Here is a 17,411-nt window from a genome sequence, read left to right as displayed (position 1 = left end):
GCATCCGTATGGCCATATTCTTGCATGGCTTCGTGCCCCAGGCTGGTCAAGACACCGTTGTCAAAACTGCAGTTTTTTTTCGGCCGAGGCAAATGGACCTGAGTGGGACCCGCACCCCTGGGCCCTGGACCCCCTACCCGGCCTACTTCCTAAACAAATGACTTGCAGAACAGATACCCTTGTCGCGCCGATCGGCAAATCTGCAGGCTGGACTATGCATGAGGAAGAAAACCCGACTTTTCCATGAGCGCCACGCGTAACGGCTGATGCATCTCTGACCACCGGTACTTTCAACGACTAACATGACTCAAGAGGCCGTTCCTATCTTGATTGACGACAGTCAACTGCAAGGGTTATTCGAACTTCGCCTCTGACGCCAGCTTAGATACCAGTCCAGCCGCAGTCCAGCGCAGTCTTTGCGCGCGAGGAAGCCCGTCGACTCAAGAGAACATAGAACGAAGGCTGGCAATGGGAGAAGACAAAGAAGCACGCCTGGTCACACCAGCGCCGGTAATTCCAAATGCAAATGCGTCACCGCGCGTAATACCAGATTCCGGGGTGCAGGCCTGGCTGCAGGTACTTGGTGCTTTTTGTATTTACTTCAATACATGGGGTAGGAGTTCCGTACCCGTCTCTGTATGTTGTTATGAACTGACCAGCCAAGGCCTGCTGTCTAGTTTTGGAAGCTTCCAAGCATTCTATGAGACGGACTTGCTAGAATCGTACACGCACTTTCAGATATCCACCATTGGCTCTCTTCAGAGTTTTCTGCTGGTTTTCTTGGGATTCCTGGCCGGGCCGATCTACGATGCTGGCTATTGCAGACATATGCTGTTCTTCGGCTCGCTATTGATCGTCGTTGGGACAATCTGCCAGAGCTTCTGTACTGAGCTCTGGCAGCTGTTGCTCGCGCAGGGTCTATGCATAGGTGTTGGGTGCGGATGTTTGGCAATCCTCAGTGTCGCTATACCTTCATTGTGGTTCGCCAAGAAGCTTCCTCTTGCAAATGGCATCGCTGCGACTGGGAGCGGCCTTGGTGGGTGAGCAATAGCCCTCCCCAGGAAAGACTCTTGAGACTCATCACTAATGTGAAACGTCCAGAGTCATATTCCCTATCATAATTCGCAACGCACTGCCAACGGTGGGCTTTGGCTGGACTGTTCGTGTGATAGCCCTTGTTGCACTGGTACTCTTGGGTGCTGCAAACCTTGTCGTCCGCGTCCCTGAATCTCCGAGGCAACGACGTCGTCTAGTTGATCGCGCCTCGCTAAGCGATTGGCCGTACGTACTGTTCGTTTTAGGCTGCTTCACCGTTTTCTTGGGCATGTACACGCCCTTCTTCTACGTTCAGAGCTTTGCCATTCAGTCTGGCATAACCTCGCAAAATGTAGCCTTTTATATTGTCACTGCCATGAACCTTGCTTCAATCCCCGGCCGCATCATTCCCGCTCTCCTAGCGCAACGTTTAGGCCCTTTGAACATGATCATCGCAGCAAGTATTGCTCTTGCTGCGACTGGTCTTGGGTTCCTTGGGACCAAGAATGTTATTAGCGTCTATGCGGTGGCTATCGTCTACGGCTTCTTCACTGGCGCGTTCTTCGCATTGCAGCCTACAAACTTCGTACAACTTACGTCGGACATGCAAATTCTGGGAACCCGTTTTGGCATGGCTTTCACCGTCATGTCAGTTGCACTACTTTTCGGACCTTCAATCAGCGGTGCTCTACAAGATGCTTATGGATACTACGCCTCCTGGGTCTGGGTTGCAGTGACGATACTAGCAGGAGGGCTCATCATTGGTGCTGCGAGTGTTATGAAAACTCGAAAGGATAGAGGTGGCAAGTAAGAGTTCAGGGTAAAGCCTGCCTAGGCCCCATAGTACTGCGGAAAATAGTGGACGTGCAGCAGTGCTCTAGATGTTGATTGAGAGACTATGTATATACCTAACGGTACTAAAATTGCATGGAAATCTGGCGTATGGCTACACCTGTAGGAGAGACAATGTAGAATATACATCATCCAAGGCAAAATCCCTGGGCCGCATAAGAGGCATGCTATCAAATCGATTTACTCACATTGAACCCTACATATTTCAAAATTTGGACAAATATCCATTCTCGCATGAACTGGTAACCGAACTCATGTTATGCGTGGTTGTTACACATTCTGGTGTGCCCGCTCGACACTCGTTCTGATTTATGTGAATGATTTGCCGTCAGCAAATTGGGGGCGTGTGTTTTACCTACTCCACTGCACAGCTCCACCAACATGGATAAAATGCTAGGGGATCGTTTCTGTTATGCTAATGTTGCCATTTTTTTTAAATGCAGAGCCTCGTTTAAAGTTGAGTTGTTGACAACTTTAGCAATTTTCGGAATAGCTCTTGTTCTACAATCATTCCACAGTTTTACCCCTAAATTTGGTACACTGAAGTGGGCGTTCTGATAAAGAAAAAGTTACACTCATCTCGACACCAATCCCGGTATCTTGAGGCAATGGCTGAGTCCTTGTTATGCGATGAGTCCTTCATTGAGTACCATCAAATACCTCTCTTGAGACATAGTGCCGGACTAAGTGATAGGCATTGTCGGTTCCCAGCATGATCTAGCATAAGTATATACGGCAACGCTGGGATCAACATACGCAATATTGAGTGAATGGATCCCCGGCGACCAGGGAGCATGACGGCTTCGATCCGCCAACACAGTCGAATTGGGTACAATCATCGCTGCTGTTACATATTGTCTGCAGCGGCGGTGTATTCACTACCTTTGGGCTGGTAGCGGTGGACGTAGCGGTTGATGTGTTGACTGTTGGCGATGGCTCCGTCGGTTTTTTGGTGGTATGAGAAATCCTCGTTTGAGGGCAACCAGTCACGGTGGACGCGCCGTCCGCCCAACTTGTAACTCTATGAAATGAGTTGTCATTACAAGTACACTTTTGACATAGAATCAGTAAGTCTTTAGATATGTTGGTTTCATATGTATGGATTTTATGAGCGACTTGTTCACCGAAAGTGTCTTCTTTTACACAGTGGTCTTGTCTTCCGAATTTGTCGAAATAGATGTAAGTCTATAAAGGGGTACTTACATAAGGTCCAACGGTTGTATGGGTATCGGTGAGGCTCTCAATGCGACAAGACGTAATGGCGCCTCCCTTTGAAGCGGTCACCGATGGCGATATGGTGGTGGTTGGTAAGGTGGTGTATGCGCATGGCGAAGATGGTGTGCCAATGGTGGTGTAGAGCCGTTGCGTACCGTCGCTGTCGCACACGCACCACGAGGCTGGTGTAGCCTGTGGCTTGCCATCGAAGTCATTTCTATGGCTTTGGATGGAGCAAGACGGTACGGCAGCACCGAGCAGGCCGTGGTTCGCATCAATAGATGCAAGAATCTTCTGCTACAGTTCCCACCAATCCTGGTCAGCCTGTTGGGGAGCCGCATTTACCCCGACAAGTAAACAGGGACAATCTTTGTAGGGCTCCACTGTGCATATACGGGTGTCATGAGGCCCTTTGCAATCTGCGTTATCGCAGAGTGGAGAGTCTAAAGGATGTGTATTAGCTTTTGTTATCACTACTTATACCTCTTCGTTGAATAAGGATATCCGATCTCTCTTCAATTATTTGAAATTCTTACCTTTGTTCTTCTTCTCCGTCCCAGGAGGACAAGTATTTTTATTGGGCCCATCAGTTGAGGGTGAGCCAACACCAGTCGCGGGTATGTTGACTGCGCCCAGCGGGTTATCCCCGTTGCCCGTCGTGCCAATAGCTATGGCAGCCATGATGGCGCTTAAAATAATGATCGCTTTCTTCTTTCGTGCCTGGTTCATCAAGACAGCTATCGCACCTTTCAGGACACTCGAAGCATTTTCGGCAACGTCAGCTCCGATGAAACTGGTTTGACACCAATCTGACCCGATGAGGTTGGGTCTATTGCGTTAGTCACGCGAGTTGGTGCAGCGTCTGGGCAGGCGTGGTCCTCGCACCATCGGGAACTGCGTTTGTGGCGGCCACGGCAGCAAGAATAGCAGCGACCCACGTAATAACCGGTGCCATTGCGTATCCTCAATGGAAAAATTTCGACGCTAGAGGGGTATGCGTGTGAAGTTTGAAAGTGATTTGAAAAATCTAAGAGAGAAATACAACGCAGAATTAATCCAAGTTTGTCGAGAAGTTATATCTCAGCTCAATCTTATGTCAAAACGGCTGCCGCTACAATGAAGTGAGAACAAGGCAATTTTCGAGGATTTGGATCTTCAAGATGATTATTAGATTCATATACGATTGTTACATGTTTTCGAAATTCTTTGTCGTCTTTTCAGTTTTGCTAGTTCCTCTTGACTGGTTTTCAGAAAAGGTGCCCAGCCACATCCTATGACGTCGGGTCTCCGGTGTAACATATCAACTGAGTGCATTCTTATGCATGGATGTATCGGACGGGAGAAGACTCAGAGAGCGATCATATTACGATGATGTATTCTGCACATCGCATCATTTCACTTTGCAGCTATTCTTAGTTGCTTTTTCAATAACATGGCAGAGTTTCTTGTTGGTTCTCTTCCTGAGAGGCAAGTGACTCTGATCCTTCAGCCAATTATAGATGCGATCGGCGTTGTGGGATGTGTCGCTGCAACTGGGAACCAACAATTTCAAGGGAATAGATCCGTCATTATCGATGGTTCCTGTTCTTCGTGTTTCTATTTAACACATTACAAGCGCTTGAACGCTCTCGGGTGTTTTGACGCTCAGCTTGGCTCGCCGGTACTTAATTTATCTCTTGATCTCCGATGTGCGTGTTGGTCCAAAATCATTGGAACCATCCGCAATAAACAAATTATTTGCATCTTTGTACGTTTCATGCACCATGAGATCTCTTTGGATAGGCATGGTGCTATGCGCTACAATATCTTTCGGGGGCCTTACGAAAGGCTATCTCATCGACCCAGAATCGTGCGGGGGTAATTGCACCCCTTTTTTCATATGTACACACACGGATTAATTTGCGATAGCCGATTTTCAGTTTGTTAAAGATATGGTAGAGCAGACTTTCACTATGGCTGAGCTGGCTTCAGCGGCTGTCAAGGTTGAGCCGATGGACGATTACACCACAAATTTGCTACATTGGCTGTTCAACGCCCAGGGTAGTGAGGCAAAACAGGTGGTTGAAAGTGAGTCTTGAGCCCCCCATAGTCCTTGATTCTGACTAATAAGCCTCCCCAGCGGCTTTTGATCCCACCATGTCAGCCAAAGGTGCCTCTGGTGTCCTTTCAATGAAGGAAGAGAAGACAGGAAACATTCTGGGCCTCGACCATAGCGAGTCGGTCATATTCTGCAATACAGATCGTCTCCAGCGTAGGCAAGGAGATCCAGGTCATTTGTACGACAGCAAGATGGAGGAAGCGGTCGACAACACTGATGATTGCGACCTTGCTAACTTTATGGTGACGACAAGATTTAACGATAAACCGGATGTCTTACAGATATTTCCGTGGTTTTGCTGTACGCAAAAGCGAAAAGATACGGCACAAACCCTAGTATCAAACCGTTGCGTACCTGGCTGGCCATTAAGGGACTCGACCGACTGATCACCAAAGTGCTCTACACGCCCATTGATCTGGTAAGTCTATGGGATAAGTGCATGCTCCACGAGATGATGCACACAAAATCCGGTAATTCTAAGATAGACGTTCAAGAGAGAAAGGGGTACGGGTGGAAGAAATGCAGGAAGAGATCAGCGGATCGAGATGCCTACCGGAACGCCGACTCATTTGCACTTCTCGGCAGTGCGTTGTACTGGGGCAGTCAAGGCAGTCCAATTGACGAGAATAGTGCTTTCATCGCATCTCCGGCATCTAAGAGGTGGTTAGGGTCAGGCCCCGGGCGAGGGTTAGATGCTGTCAAGTTGGAGGATGTCAAACAATTCCTGTAAGATGATGGATGCTTGACGCGTAAAATTCGCAAGTAACCATTGCTATGCTTCAAAGATGAAGTGTAGATCGGTGCTAGGCTGATCGAAATCTTTATGATGAATATCTGGGTTGGATTGCTAAGTGAGCAGTTGCACTGCGGCAATTAGGTCAAGCCTACCTTTGATAGTCTCCCCGCCTAACTACCCATCCTTTCAATATATCCTCCGCGGCTATGCCCTGCGTTTCGCTTCGTACCCAGGAGACATCCGATTCACCGTGTCCTCCATCCTTCAATACAGTGCTAAGCGGCATCAAGATCTCCGACTCCTGCTCTCGCCATTCACGCGTGTAGCCAAATGGCACATGCAATCCCACATACAAACTCTGCAAGCTCTCTAGTTTTCTTATTGCATCCCAGGTTTTTACCCATGCCGTATAATTGCGCCGATTTCTTTTATCTTCACCGAACCATCCTCCTAACCGATTCGTCGTTATCGGTGGTACAGTCAATAAGCGCTCGTGAAAAGTCAGTCGTTTGATGAAAGGAGCCCCCCCAGTGGCGGCCAATAGTCGCATGGCTTCTGGCCCGACTACAGAAAAGGTATTGACACCATACAGCACCGGAAGCGCCTCAGTGTAGGCTCGAGTGCAGGTTAATACTAGACTTAAAAGGCGGGCAGCATGCACGACAAGGACTTGTGGCCGGGTGTCTCCGGGTCTTTGCAGGTTTAGAACGCGCTTGTTCCTAGGCCCATTGACGACGAGGGGTATTGGTGGACACTGAAGAGCGAGACTAAAGATTTGAAGACGCAACTCGGTTGGAAGAATGGCAAAAAGCGCAGACTGAGTTTGAGGATCCAATGAATGGAGATGGTGGTGCTCCATACCGGACTAGCCGATTTTGAACCAACAGTTATGTTATGATATGACTATGACCTCACAAGTTTTCAGACTTTCTTTTTACAGAAACAACGGCGAACAAGAGTGGCCCTCAGTTATGAACTTAAATACATCGGCAACGTCGAATTATCATTATTTGGTCACAGTTTCTTTGATTATACTGTTATACGTGCTGGAAGGCATTTTGCCGAAATTCCCGGTTTTCATTTTTCGTTGCGAATAACTCGCCGATTACCTTTAGTATCATCCTTATTAGGAATCTTAGGAGTCGCGAATCCTGAACTCTAAAACCCAATGTATTGCCATGCAGATACGTTTAGGATCGTACTCCTTGAGTTGACACAGCACTGGAGCTATCGAAGCCTAAGGCTATTCAATTTGAAGACATGACCGCTCCAAAATCTGTTTTCACTCTTTCATCCCACGTGACGATCGAGTTGATTTGAGACACATACATCCCTGTTTCCGTTCAATATTTCCTTTTATATGGATTACAGTTGGCAATAACGGCTTCGCGGTTTAGGCAAGGAATATGCACTCATGGCTGTTCTGAATTTCTTTCGTCTAATTAAAATATGAATGGCGCTTTTTCAAAACGTTGCCCCTGCGAATCCAGTCAAATGAAGACTCTTCGGAGCTAGTCTTTTATGCTCCCAGGTCCTGAGACCATGCCAGGTCGATGATGTGTGTAAACTTGGGAGGGAGTGATAAGGTGACTGGAGACCTCCCACCTTCTTCGCAAATGTGCCCAGATGCAAACCCATTTAACGCAACTTCAAACCACTTGCGATACACTAATTGCCCACCTGGCCACTAGTCGCTTGCGGCAGCCTGGCATTTCACACCGCGTATGGCCATCCTTGCGCCTCATGATTGGATCCTCCTCCTGGATATGAGATTGGCAGATCCAAACGGGAGACTGCTGACGCCGGAAGAGCTGTGCGAGGGCTGCGTTGCAAATATATACATCCAAATTACATCAGGAAGGCCTTTCAGCAACGCAGGTAGAATCCCTCTGCGTTTGATGCACGTGGAAATGGGTAACGTAATTAATTACGTGCCTGTTCAAATGCACATATTAGTTGTTGCAACCATGGACAGATAGCAATAGCTGTAGATCGACGGTTCATTCATCATTTATGGCGGTCATTGAACGCGGGCTACACTACTTTTCAAGACACCTCCATGAGCTAGGCAAATAATGCATTGTGATACCCTTGCCACGATCCTGGACTGAGCTAACCTAACTACCGTTAAAACTCAGAAGATTCGCCCATTAGCTCACGGACCATGTACCACATAATGAAATGGAGAGAACTTCTCACTATCCATAAAATGGTCTCTATTCCCCTCGCTATTGCCGGCCTTCCCATACCAATAAGTACTGGTAGAAAAACGAGGGACCCGCAGGGTCACTCAATGTCCTGGCGCCATTGAGAATCGAACTCAATACAGTATTTAACCCTCTCCTAACCAGCTCTGATCAGTGCATTTTGCTTCTATGTATGGGAGCTGGTCCGTGAGCTATTGGGCGAATCTTCTGAGTCTCAACGGTACTGGCGTAGCCGTGAAATGAGGATCCCAACTGAGCGAGTCATGATTGACGCCGGCACAGGGGATGCTGGAGTCTGGACCCGCCCCGTGCAGGGGCCCTGGCCCACTCGGGCTGCTACAGACTCCTTGTTTGATTTTCATTGCCAATCGCGCCATGCTTGTCAAGAAGGTCTGCATTTGACGAATTGCTTTTATGCCTTCCCTCGTGTGCTGCTCTGTATACGTGGACTGCCTGTTGTAAGCTGGGCTGGCTACAGGAGCCTTTTTGTAAGCAGATCCGCAGGCCATTTGGCCTGCTGTGGGGCGATGCGACTTCGGCGGCCTCGTTCCGCGCTCATTGCCGGTGCAATTTTGGCCATCACGCTGCTCTACCTGCATCAGTCCTCGGGTTCATGGACGCCATTGGCATCTGCGGTACCTGCTGTCAGACTTTGCCCAGAGCCGCCGTTGCTTGAAGATATCCTCGTTGTGCTCCGGACCGGTGCGACGGAGGCGCTTGAGAAGCTGCCAAACCATTTCGATACTACGCTCACTTGCGTCCCAGACTATGTCATCTACTCAGATGCGGAGGAGTATATTAAGGGTCACCATACATACGATGTTCTCAACGAAGTCAACGAGGCTGTCAAGCGTGAGGCGCCTGAATTCAAGCTCTATGAACAGTTGCGCACCAATGGAAGAGCTGGCTTGAATTATGAGACCATTTTCGGAAGTGGGCCTACAGGCGCCTTGGAGAATCCGGGCTGGAAGCTGGACAAATGGAAGTTCCTGCCCATGGTCCGCAGGGCGCTCCTACATAGACCTACCGCCAAGTGGTTCGTCTTCGTGGAATCGGACACATACATGCTGTGGCAGAACGTGGTCGAGTACCTGTCCAAGTTCAATTCAAGCGAGGCTCATTACCTTGGCAAGCATATGTACATTGGGAGTGTACTATTTGCTCACGGAGGCTCCGGCTTCATTCTATCAAATCCAGCTGCGGCAAAGGTAGCAGCGCACTGGAAAAGCCACGAGGATGAATACGATCGGTACACGCTCGGGGAGTGGGCTGGCGACATGGTCTTGGGGAAGGTCCTCAAAGATGTCAACATTGACCTGTTCTGGGCATTCCCTCATTTGCAAGGAGACAGCCTCACGACGATAGACTGGAACGTCTCGAAGGTGGATCGCCAACCCTGGTGCTACGCCCCACTGACATTTCATCACATGAACAAAGCTGAGTTTGGCTCCTTGTGGGAATTCGAACAATTCTGGCTCCGTCGAAATACCGCTGTACCAAAGTTCCGTGATATTTTCAAGGCCATTATACTTCCGCGGCTCCGACCGGATCTCGGCGAATGGGATAATATCTCTGGTGGGATCGAGTACAGTGATGAGGCGACAGCCAAGCTCTCGGATGAAAAGAAGAGGGCACTCTCGATGGTTGAAAGAAAAGCACAGACATCCTTTGACAGCTGCCGAGAGGCATGCGAGAGTACAGCTTTATGTATTCAATTCTCGCATGCGCCGGGCAAGTGTCTCATATCGAGTGAGTTGCGGTTAGGAAACGCTGCGGACTCCCAGTGCTTGGAATATTCGAGGGCAGCAGGAAGGTGCATCAGGACGACGGCGGCGAACAATGGTGATAGCTCAGTATCCAGCGCCGTCGTGCGGTCTGGTTGGATCATGAGCAGAGTCTCACAATATGTGGATGAGCTGGATCAATCATGCACTGGTCCAGAAGAGGACTACTGGGTCACATAAAGATTCGATCGCGTTAGGATGGCTTTATATGCAAACCACCATCGTATATAACCACGTTTAGCCGTAAAATCCCCAATGTGAATACTACAACGGTTGAAAAGGTAGATGAACTAATAAGTGGCCATGCCAAAAGCCGTAAACCGGTTTTTTATACAAACAACGGGACACCTGGCCGCCATACGGCATGCGGTGTTGTCGTAGCGTACGGGGGCGGTTAAGAACGGCAGGAACCGTAAGCGGTCTGAATTGCGCTAACTTGGGCGCTTCTCTGTATAGAACGGCGGGGTGAGCCCTGCAGTCGTACGGAGATTGTCTCCACACCTGGTGACCGCCTCTTCTTTGAGAGATAACTTTGGGGTTGGCATAGAGCTTTTTGGATTCTTGCATGTACCAGCTACACTGCCCAAGGCTCTATGAGTCAGAGTTAATAGAAGGGTTGGTTCACCCGTTTAGAATGGGTTTGGCTCAAGCTATCGACGATTTCATAGCAGACGCAGGTGACGACCTGGCGTCTATCCAAAACCTCTGCGAAGCACATCGACAGAAACGAAACATAGATTCCCGTCAGAAGCTACTCCAACATGAATTCCATGGAATTCAAGCAGATCAGGTGTTGGCGAACCTTATCTCCGACCCAGAGTATGTCGACATCAGAAATAATCTCTGTGTCTGGGCTCGACCCACACAAGCACTCATTGAGCTGGTCGACTTCATCCAAGGTGAGCTGCAGATGATGGCTCCAGGTTCGTTGCCCTCGTCGATTCGCGGTAACGGCGGTGATGGCTAGAGTCCTGGGCTAACTTTGTGCTGTAGGACTTTGGATCGCTCCAGCATCCTGGCTGCACATGACTGTCGTAGAAATCGTGCATTCTCAGCCAGACGATGTTGTCAAACAGACAGTCATTCAGTTGCTCCAATGTCTTTCAGCACTAGTCAATCTAGTCTTGGAGCATCCTGTTGTCCTCGGTAGGCCGCAGTTGAATTATGACGACGCGACGGTTACCATGACATTCGTTCCTATCGGAGAACGTGAATACACATACCTCCATCTTAGGCGAGACATAGCAAACATGTGCACCGAGCACGGGGTCGAGGTTGGTTCCCGATACTTCACCACCTCGAGTCATATCACGATCGTTCGCTTTGTAGATTCTGCAGGTCTTGAGACGAGAGCGTCCAGAAAGGCTTGGGTGGAAAAAATTGAGGGTCTGAACTCGGAACTAAGAGAAAAGTACTGGCGACGCAATCTTGGAGAAGGGCCATCAAAGGCTGGACAATGGATGATTGGGGCTGAGCGCGGACTGGAAGTTCGTAAAGGGCGGCTTTGGTATGGCGGCGGCGAAACAGTACAGTATGGGAAGGCTGTCAGTACTGATGTACCTTAATAAGCACGAACATAATGATGCCCCGCTGCTGAAGTCTTTCCCGTTTTGGTGCCCTCTTTCCCTGATGCTCAATGCATGCTGCTAGGATGGTGAGCACGCTCACCGGTCACACAGCGGCAGTCATTAGCGACAGTCCGTCATTAGGTTTCCGATATGCAGGCTACTAGATAAGAAATGCAGTGCTATTCTGACCCCGCGCGCCCCCTTCTAGTGGTTTCTTAACGTTCTATCTAGCCTCTTTCCCAATAGGTTTTCAGCGTATATATTAACATTATAAACATGATACTCCAAGTTTACAATCTGACCAATTTAGCTGGGCGAAGCTTACCAGATGACTAGGGTCTACGCTAAGATCCGTATTTCTTACGAACTCTCAGCAATCCTTCGTTCATTGCCATTCTCCCGTCATCTCGATTTGCAACCAGCTCAATGCCACAATCACCATGCTCACGGATGTTCATTGTCGCACTCCAAGTTTTCCGATCCTTTATCCCAGCTCCAGTATTACGGAACTCGTTGGGTTCCCGAGACACGAGAGCCAATGCGACCAACTCGCCCACATCCTTCCAAGCATGACTTGTCCACCCGCCTTTCCACGCCCAGAACAGGAATGTTCCGATGAAATAGCATGTGCACAATCCAGCGTGTACAAAGAGCACGGACACGGCGAACAATACCGTTTGTGACTTCAAGCCATAACCCCAGCCCCATCTTTGAATGGTGAAGCTGATTGGCACGTAGTCGCGTAGGCTTTGCGCCGGTGACTGGAAAGGTTCCATCCTCGAACCTCCAGCAAGAAATTGCAAGTTTACAAGGGTGACGTTCCCGTCTGTCTCGGGTTTAAGCTCCATGAGAGATGAGCCGTGTGACTCCCGTGCAAGACCATCTGTCACAACCATACTGATAATGCCAGCCACAATACTGGATATATTGGTGTAGTAGTCCTGGTTGGTGACATTCTGCGGAGGCGCGAAACCGTAGTATCCATTGCCTTCACCGTCTGAACTGAGCGTAGTAAAAACGTGGAAAAGATTCTGAACGGAACTCATATCTTGGTATATGCTTCCGTTCCTTGTATCAATGTACCCAGGCTTTTTTGCGTCCAGGAACTCGGCCCAGCGTGGTTCAATCGATATTGTTTCGCTTAGCCCTAGTCTCCTTCTTCCATCTGGCTGGCTAGCAGCCGGGTCGAGAAATACCGACAGATCTGTCAAATTGTGTTTGATGACCAGGCTGTTCTTTGGGTCATAGTTCAACTGAGCTGCCGTCCAGCGTGCATCTATCATGCAAGGCACCAGTGTACTTTTTTGAGTGTATGTTTGACTTCCGTTGTCCCATGTCTCGGAATAAACAGAAGGCACAGTTGCAAGGGCCCCGATGGAAGCATGAATTTGGCCATCTTGGGTTGAGAGATGGGAAGCATCGATCCAAGTAAAGTTCAAGACGTTCGTCGGGTGTGCGAAGTTCCAGTATTCCCTTGGGACTTCCCATTTAGACCCTTTCCTGTAATAGTTGGTTGAAGAAAAGTTGCTGAGAAGAGATGTATCGAAGAGCAAATCGCTTTGGCTTTCCCGGGCAGCGTCGTAGTCATAGTTGCTGCATTGCACTTGTACAAGTGGCGCAAGAAGTTTTGATTCATCTGAACTTGTCAGTAGAGGCCGTTCCACGACGCTCATTGTTCCGATTTTGTTCGTGCTGACGTACTGCCAGAACAGGTCTGCCATCGTCGCTGCTGACTGTTTCAAGGTGAGGGCCATTGCTACACCTGGGCTAGATGCCGACGAGCGAGCGAACCGAAAAGCTAGATCCCTCTTGGCTCTCACTAATGAGCCCGACATTGGAATATCGTACACGATCCCTTCCTGAGACCAAGCAATCGCCCATTCTGAGATGCTGTTATAGCCTCCAGCTGGGCAAATAGTAGGCGGGTTTTGTGCATTGCAACTTTCGATCCACGCCTCCGTCATGGCATCGGTTGAGACAGAGAGAGGGTAGCTCTCGTCTAGAGTCAGCCCAATGTAGGACTTGAGGGCGCGTCCGGAGTATGGGTCGCGCATTGGCCACCAATCCAGGTTCGGAATGACTGCAATAGCTGAAGCTGGACCGACCATATTGGCGTAGATGATAGCCAAGGCGAGCCCCAGTGCAAAAATGAAAGGCTTCCACGTGAAAGGGCGCAGGCTTTTCAAGAACGGATAACCAAAGCCACCACTGAAAAGGTACTCTGCAGAACCAACCTGGTATGCACCCACCAGCAGGCCAAAAGGGATGCCATTCTCTCCGACCAACTTCCTCCGAGCGATGTGGATGACCTGGCTGCTCAGGGATGCGACTATGAGAATCTCATGGATCTTGGCGACAAACTGAAGCGCGTTCAGGGTATCCTGCTGGCCAAGTCCTAGCAAGTACCATTTCCGATCCCATTCAGTCTCGTCGGACCAATATACATTTCGAAAGCTCAGCTGCAGGACGGCGCCAGATGCTGCGAGAGCGACGAGGTGGATCAGGTGCCGGAATGGATTGAAATGGCGCCTCAAAGGAGTCTTTGGTTTCTCTACGGCTACTTGAGCGAGAATCGGCGCATTTTCTGGATGCACTGCGTAATATGTGTAGTCCACGTCGTGCTTCGAGGGCAGAGATGAGAACGAATAGTTAGAGTACGTTGTTGGCGTGCGACTCGTGTCCCACTCCATGGCGCGTGCGTAAGTCCGAGGGTATTGCCTATTCAGCCGTGCAGGCGTTGGTCAAGAAGACTTGTTTGGAAGGAGATTGATGGCGGCAGGGTCTCATGATCCTCTTAAAGGACTCGCGGGCGCCGGCACCCTCGCCTGGTCCCTGCCGCCCACTCGGGCAAGCGTGTGACGAGCTGCAGCCAAAGCGGTAGGTACCATGCCTCATATGGATGCTTGTAGGTAGAGCAAAGTTCTCTCATGCATCGCAACATGGTTTGCGCCATGCCGCCCGTATCGGAAGCATGCGCCAATGGGACAGGGCCATGGTGGCTTCATGGTGGCATGCATGGCGCTATTGTCGGAGCTGAAAACTAGAGCCTCAAGCTGAGTGACAGGCACCGCGAACTGCGCGCCCCGAATTCCGACTCAACTAACATAAGAAGAGAGACATGTCATGATATGACGGACGATATGGATGGAAAGAATTGATTAATTAACTAGATAGTGAGCTCGGGCTGGTGAGACGTGGTATAGAATTGTGGCTGAGAAATTGTGGCCGTGCTTTTTCGCGTTTTATTTATTTAATTTCCCTCTTTTCCGTAGAGTTTAATACACCATCGCACTTTTTGCCTTCAATTTACGACCATTCGGTTTGGCGACCGTCGATTCATACGTTTATTTTAGCCACACGGACAATGTATGTTCGATTTGTCGACACTGACGAGGAGGACTGCGTTGGCTGAGGTTGTGTTACTTGGGGAATATGGCCCAGGAGCACCACTCCAGTTCAGTATACTGCGGCTTGTGTATGAATCCGACAATGATGTTTCATGTAGTGTTTCGTGTTGGATATCCAAGGTATGTACTGGTCAACGTGGCGCCTGCACCTGATAGTTCAGTCGACGTTGTAGTTGGGGCGGCAGTGGGTGTCTCCGCAACAGAACCCGTTGGCGCAACCCCAACGTTTATTGCAGCTGTCCCACTGCTGTCCTGGCCTTCAACTGCAACAATCATGTAGTTGTGTGTGCCCAATTTCAAACCGGCGTCAGTCCAAGCCTTGAAGTGGTTGCCAGTCGTGACGGTACCACCGACGCGTTTCGCAGTCCGTATGGACCAGAATTGTGGGAATGTTGCAGTCCCCTGGATACTGGGTTTATTTTTGCGCATCTTGGTCCATATCTCATATTCACCCCCATCACTGGTCATATTTCCTTTGCTGGTTGCTTCTGGGGTATCTGAGGGATTGTGGGTTCCGAATGATTCGATGATATAGTATTCAACCAGCGGGTTGGTGGTCCAGCCGTAAACAGCAAGATACGCGTTTCCATCAGGCTCAAATGTTCCAGAATAATTCACAGCCCTACAACGCCAAATAGTCAGATCTTATGCACTGCCTACGAGAAGATCTTGGGCAGGACGGTACTTGTTGCCACCGGGGTTCCATCCTTTTCCACCAACAAAGTTACCCTTGTCACCAGACCAGTTGACTGTGTATTGTCCATTGGCTCCATTGCTGTATTTGACGGTTGCCTTTCCGTCATTCCAGAAAGATGAGTAGTAGCTTGCAGCCACAGATTTTGGTACGTTCTGTGGTTGCACTGATGCAGCCCCAGCAAATGTTCCACAGAATGCAAAAGCAGCAGAAAGCCAGACGTGGAGAGGAGCCATGGTTGCCGCAACGCAACGAAGTTTGAATGGATGCAAGGGGCCAGTTGGCTGCTTCTTATATAAAATGTATCCTTACAACTGCCGGTGATATTTCCCTTCGGGAGCTCTTTGCTGCTCCCATTGCCCGGGTAAGGGGTAGTATATGGACGCTAAATTTAGTATCGCTCACCACTTTTGACTTTGCCACGTTGCGAGTGTGGTGTGCACAAGGGTGTCCCAACCATGTGCTATGGAGAAAACCCACCTGTCACTTGAGGTGCTGTTGAAAAGCCGAACTGCAAGGCGTGAAATGCCCTCCGGACACACATATGGGTAGACCCTGGGGTTTTCCCGGCGGCTAATCCGGGCTTGGCATCTCCACGCAGCCGCGTATGTACCCCAGAATTTGCTGCATTGCCGGTTATCATTCAATAGAAAGTGGAGGAGGAATAAATGTGGTCAAAGAAACCCACAGTTGATTGACGATATTCTCATGCAGTCTTCGTCCTGCCGAGTTAACATTGGGGGACTTTAATCCCCAAAGACTAGAAGGATTGTAACCGCGGTGAGCAAGTGGAAAGCCGCCATAAAAAAAGAATAGTTGAGGCTTTAGTAAGAGAAGTCATTCTCGTAATATGAGCCCATTATCCATATCTTTTTGACAAGCGGTATTTTTCGTGACCGGTGACCCGAGTTGACACAGATGCAAAGAATATTTCGCCATGAATCTAACTGGGAGCCTACGAAACAGAGTTGGTGCATGTGAGCTGCGTACATTTGCAGGCAACTGAGATTCTGGCACTTTTCGCACATCAGCGTAGCACTTGGGAGAGATTCTACTCCAGGGATCGGTGTGCTGAATCGGCAATGGCACCCACAATTCCACACCCTGAGATGACACCCAAGTCCCAGTCGAACCTCGCTGGACTTGTGCTCAAAGCCCTGTCTCGTTGGGATGCGGGTTATCGATAGACAAAAAGATGGCGAGACGTTGTTTGGTAGCTCCACTGCATCGTCCACTCGTCGCCCACACAAATACGTGCGCCCCAAAATCCCTCGATTCTGCAAAAAATGAAGAACTGATGCTGCCCATGTCAGGGTCGAACTGACGATCTCCCGATTAACAGTCGGACGCCGTAAACCAACTTGGCCAATGGGCATGCAGGGTCTCTGATTGGTTGAAAAGCAGCTTGTTTATTTGTGTACAGCTGACTGCCTCCAGGTGTGGGTACTCAGGGCAGACGCCATCTCCCAGTATGGGTCTGATTACGTACTGCCCACTGAACATTGTCGAAGCACAATAGGACAAGTAGAAGATGCGGCAATCGACTGTGCAGAGGAATTTTAGGAAGAAACCAAGTGCGGGCTGTGTGGATGACACAATACCTGCAGCTACCGGGCGCTCGATTGTCCTGTCCTGCATACCTGCATGTGCGCCGCTGCCATGCCCCCGCCCCCAGCCTACAAGATTCCGTGTTCATTTATGTGAATCAAACAAAGTACTGGTTTCAGAGGCATATTTTTCATGACCAATAATCGTATCATTCAACGTTTTCATAACTGGCAATAAACCAAGGCGAAGGTCTGATTAACTCTGATA

At 49.4% G+C, this 17,411-nt stretch overlaps 7 protein-coding genes across 7 annotated transcripts; 4 read left to right on the top strand and 3 right to left on the bottom strand.

Annotated features, from left to right (window-relative positions):
• Positions 1-468: 468 nt before the first annotated feature.
• JN550_009730 (uncharacterized protein) lies at positions 469-1,846 on the top strand (the record flags this gene model as incomplete). Its single annotated transcript, XM_049321833.1, has 2 exons — positions 469-1,040; positions 1,102-1,846. 2 exons carry the CDS (start codon positions 469-471, stop codon positions 1,844-1,846), a joined length of 1,317 nt encoding a protein of 438 aa, XP_049168262.1.
• An 888-nt stretch (positions 1,847-2,734) lies between these two features.
• JN550_009729 (uncharacterized protein) lies at positions 2,735-4,057 on the bottom strand (the record flags this gene model as incomplete). The annotated part of the gene is made up of 5 exons (XM_049321832.1): positions 2,735-2,908; positions 3,091-3,399; positions 3,448-3,545; positions 3,639-3,895; positions 3,948-4,057. 5 exons carry the CDS (start codon positions 4,055-4,057, stop codon positions 2,735-2,737), a joined length of 948 nt encoding a protein of 315 aa, XP_049168261.1.
• Positions 4,058-5,054: 997 nt separating this feature from the next.
• Positions 5,055-5,930, top strand: JN550_009728 (uncharacterized protein; the record flags this gene model as incomplete). The annotated part of the gene is made up of 4 exons (XM_049321831.1): positions 5,055-5,169; positions 5,222-5,371; positions 5,482-5,618; positions 5,682-5,930. The coding sequence occupies 4 exons, from the start codon at positions 5,055-5,057 to the stop codon at positions 5,928-5,930; spliced, it is 651 nt and encodes a 216-aa protein (XP_049168260.1).
• A 2,740-nt stretch (positions 5,931-8,670) lies between these two features.
• On the top strand, positions 8,671-10,107 carry JN550_009727 (uncharacterized protein; the record flags this gene model as incomplete). Its single annotated transcript, XM_049321830.1, has 1 exon — positions 8,671-10,107. The coding sequence occupies one exon, from the start codon at positions 8,671-8,673 to the stop codon at positions 10,105-10,107; it is 1,437 nt and encodes a 478-aa protein (XP_049168259.1).
• Positions 10,108-10,561: 454 nt separating this feature from the next.
• JN550_009726 (uncharacterized protein) lies at positions 10,562-11,492 on the top strand (the record flags this gene model as incomplete). Its single annotated transcript, XM_049321829.1, has 2 exons — positions 10,562-10,850; positions 10,921-11,492. The coding sequence occupies 2 exons, from the start codon at positions 10,562-10,564 to the stop codon at positions 11,490-11,492; spliced, it is 861 nt and encodes a 286-aa protein (XP_049168258.1).
• Positions 11,493-11,839: 347 nt separating this feature from the next.
• Positions 11,840-14,185, bottom strand: JN550_009725 (uncharacterized protein; the record flags this gene model as incomplete). The annotated part of the gene is made up of 1 exon (XM_049321828.1): positions 11,840-14,185. The coding sequence occupies one exon, from the start codon at positions 14,183-14,185 to the stop codon at positions 11,840-11,842; it is 2,346 nt and encodes a 781-aa protein (XP_049168257.1).
• Positions 14,186-14,992: 807 nt separating this feature from the next.
• JN550_009724 (uncharacterized protein) lies at positions 14,993-15,832 on the bottom strand (the record flags this gene model as incomplete). Its single annotated transcript, XM_049321827.1, has 2 exons — positions 14,993-15,524; positions 15,588-15,832. The coding sequence occupies 2 exons, from the start codon at positions 15,830-15,832 to the stop codon at positions 14,993-14,995; spliced, it is 777 nt and encodes a 258-aa protein (XP_049168256.1).
• Positions 15,833-17,411: the final 1,579 nt, after the last annotated feature.

Source organism: Neoarthrinium moseri, assembly GCF_022829205.1.
Source record: "Neoarthrinium moseri strain CBS 164.80 chromosome Unknown scaffold46_Wmoseri_CBS_16480, whole genome shotgun sequence".
Taxonomy (NCBI): Eukaryota; Fungi; Ascomycota; class Sordariomycetes; order Amphisphaeriales; family Apiosporaceae; genus Neoarthrinium; species Neoarthrinium moseri.
This window is presented reverse-complemented; position numbering and strand designations above follow the sequence as displayed.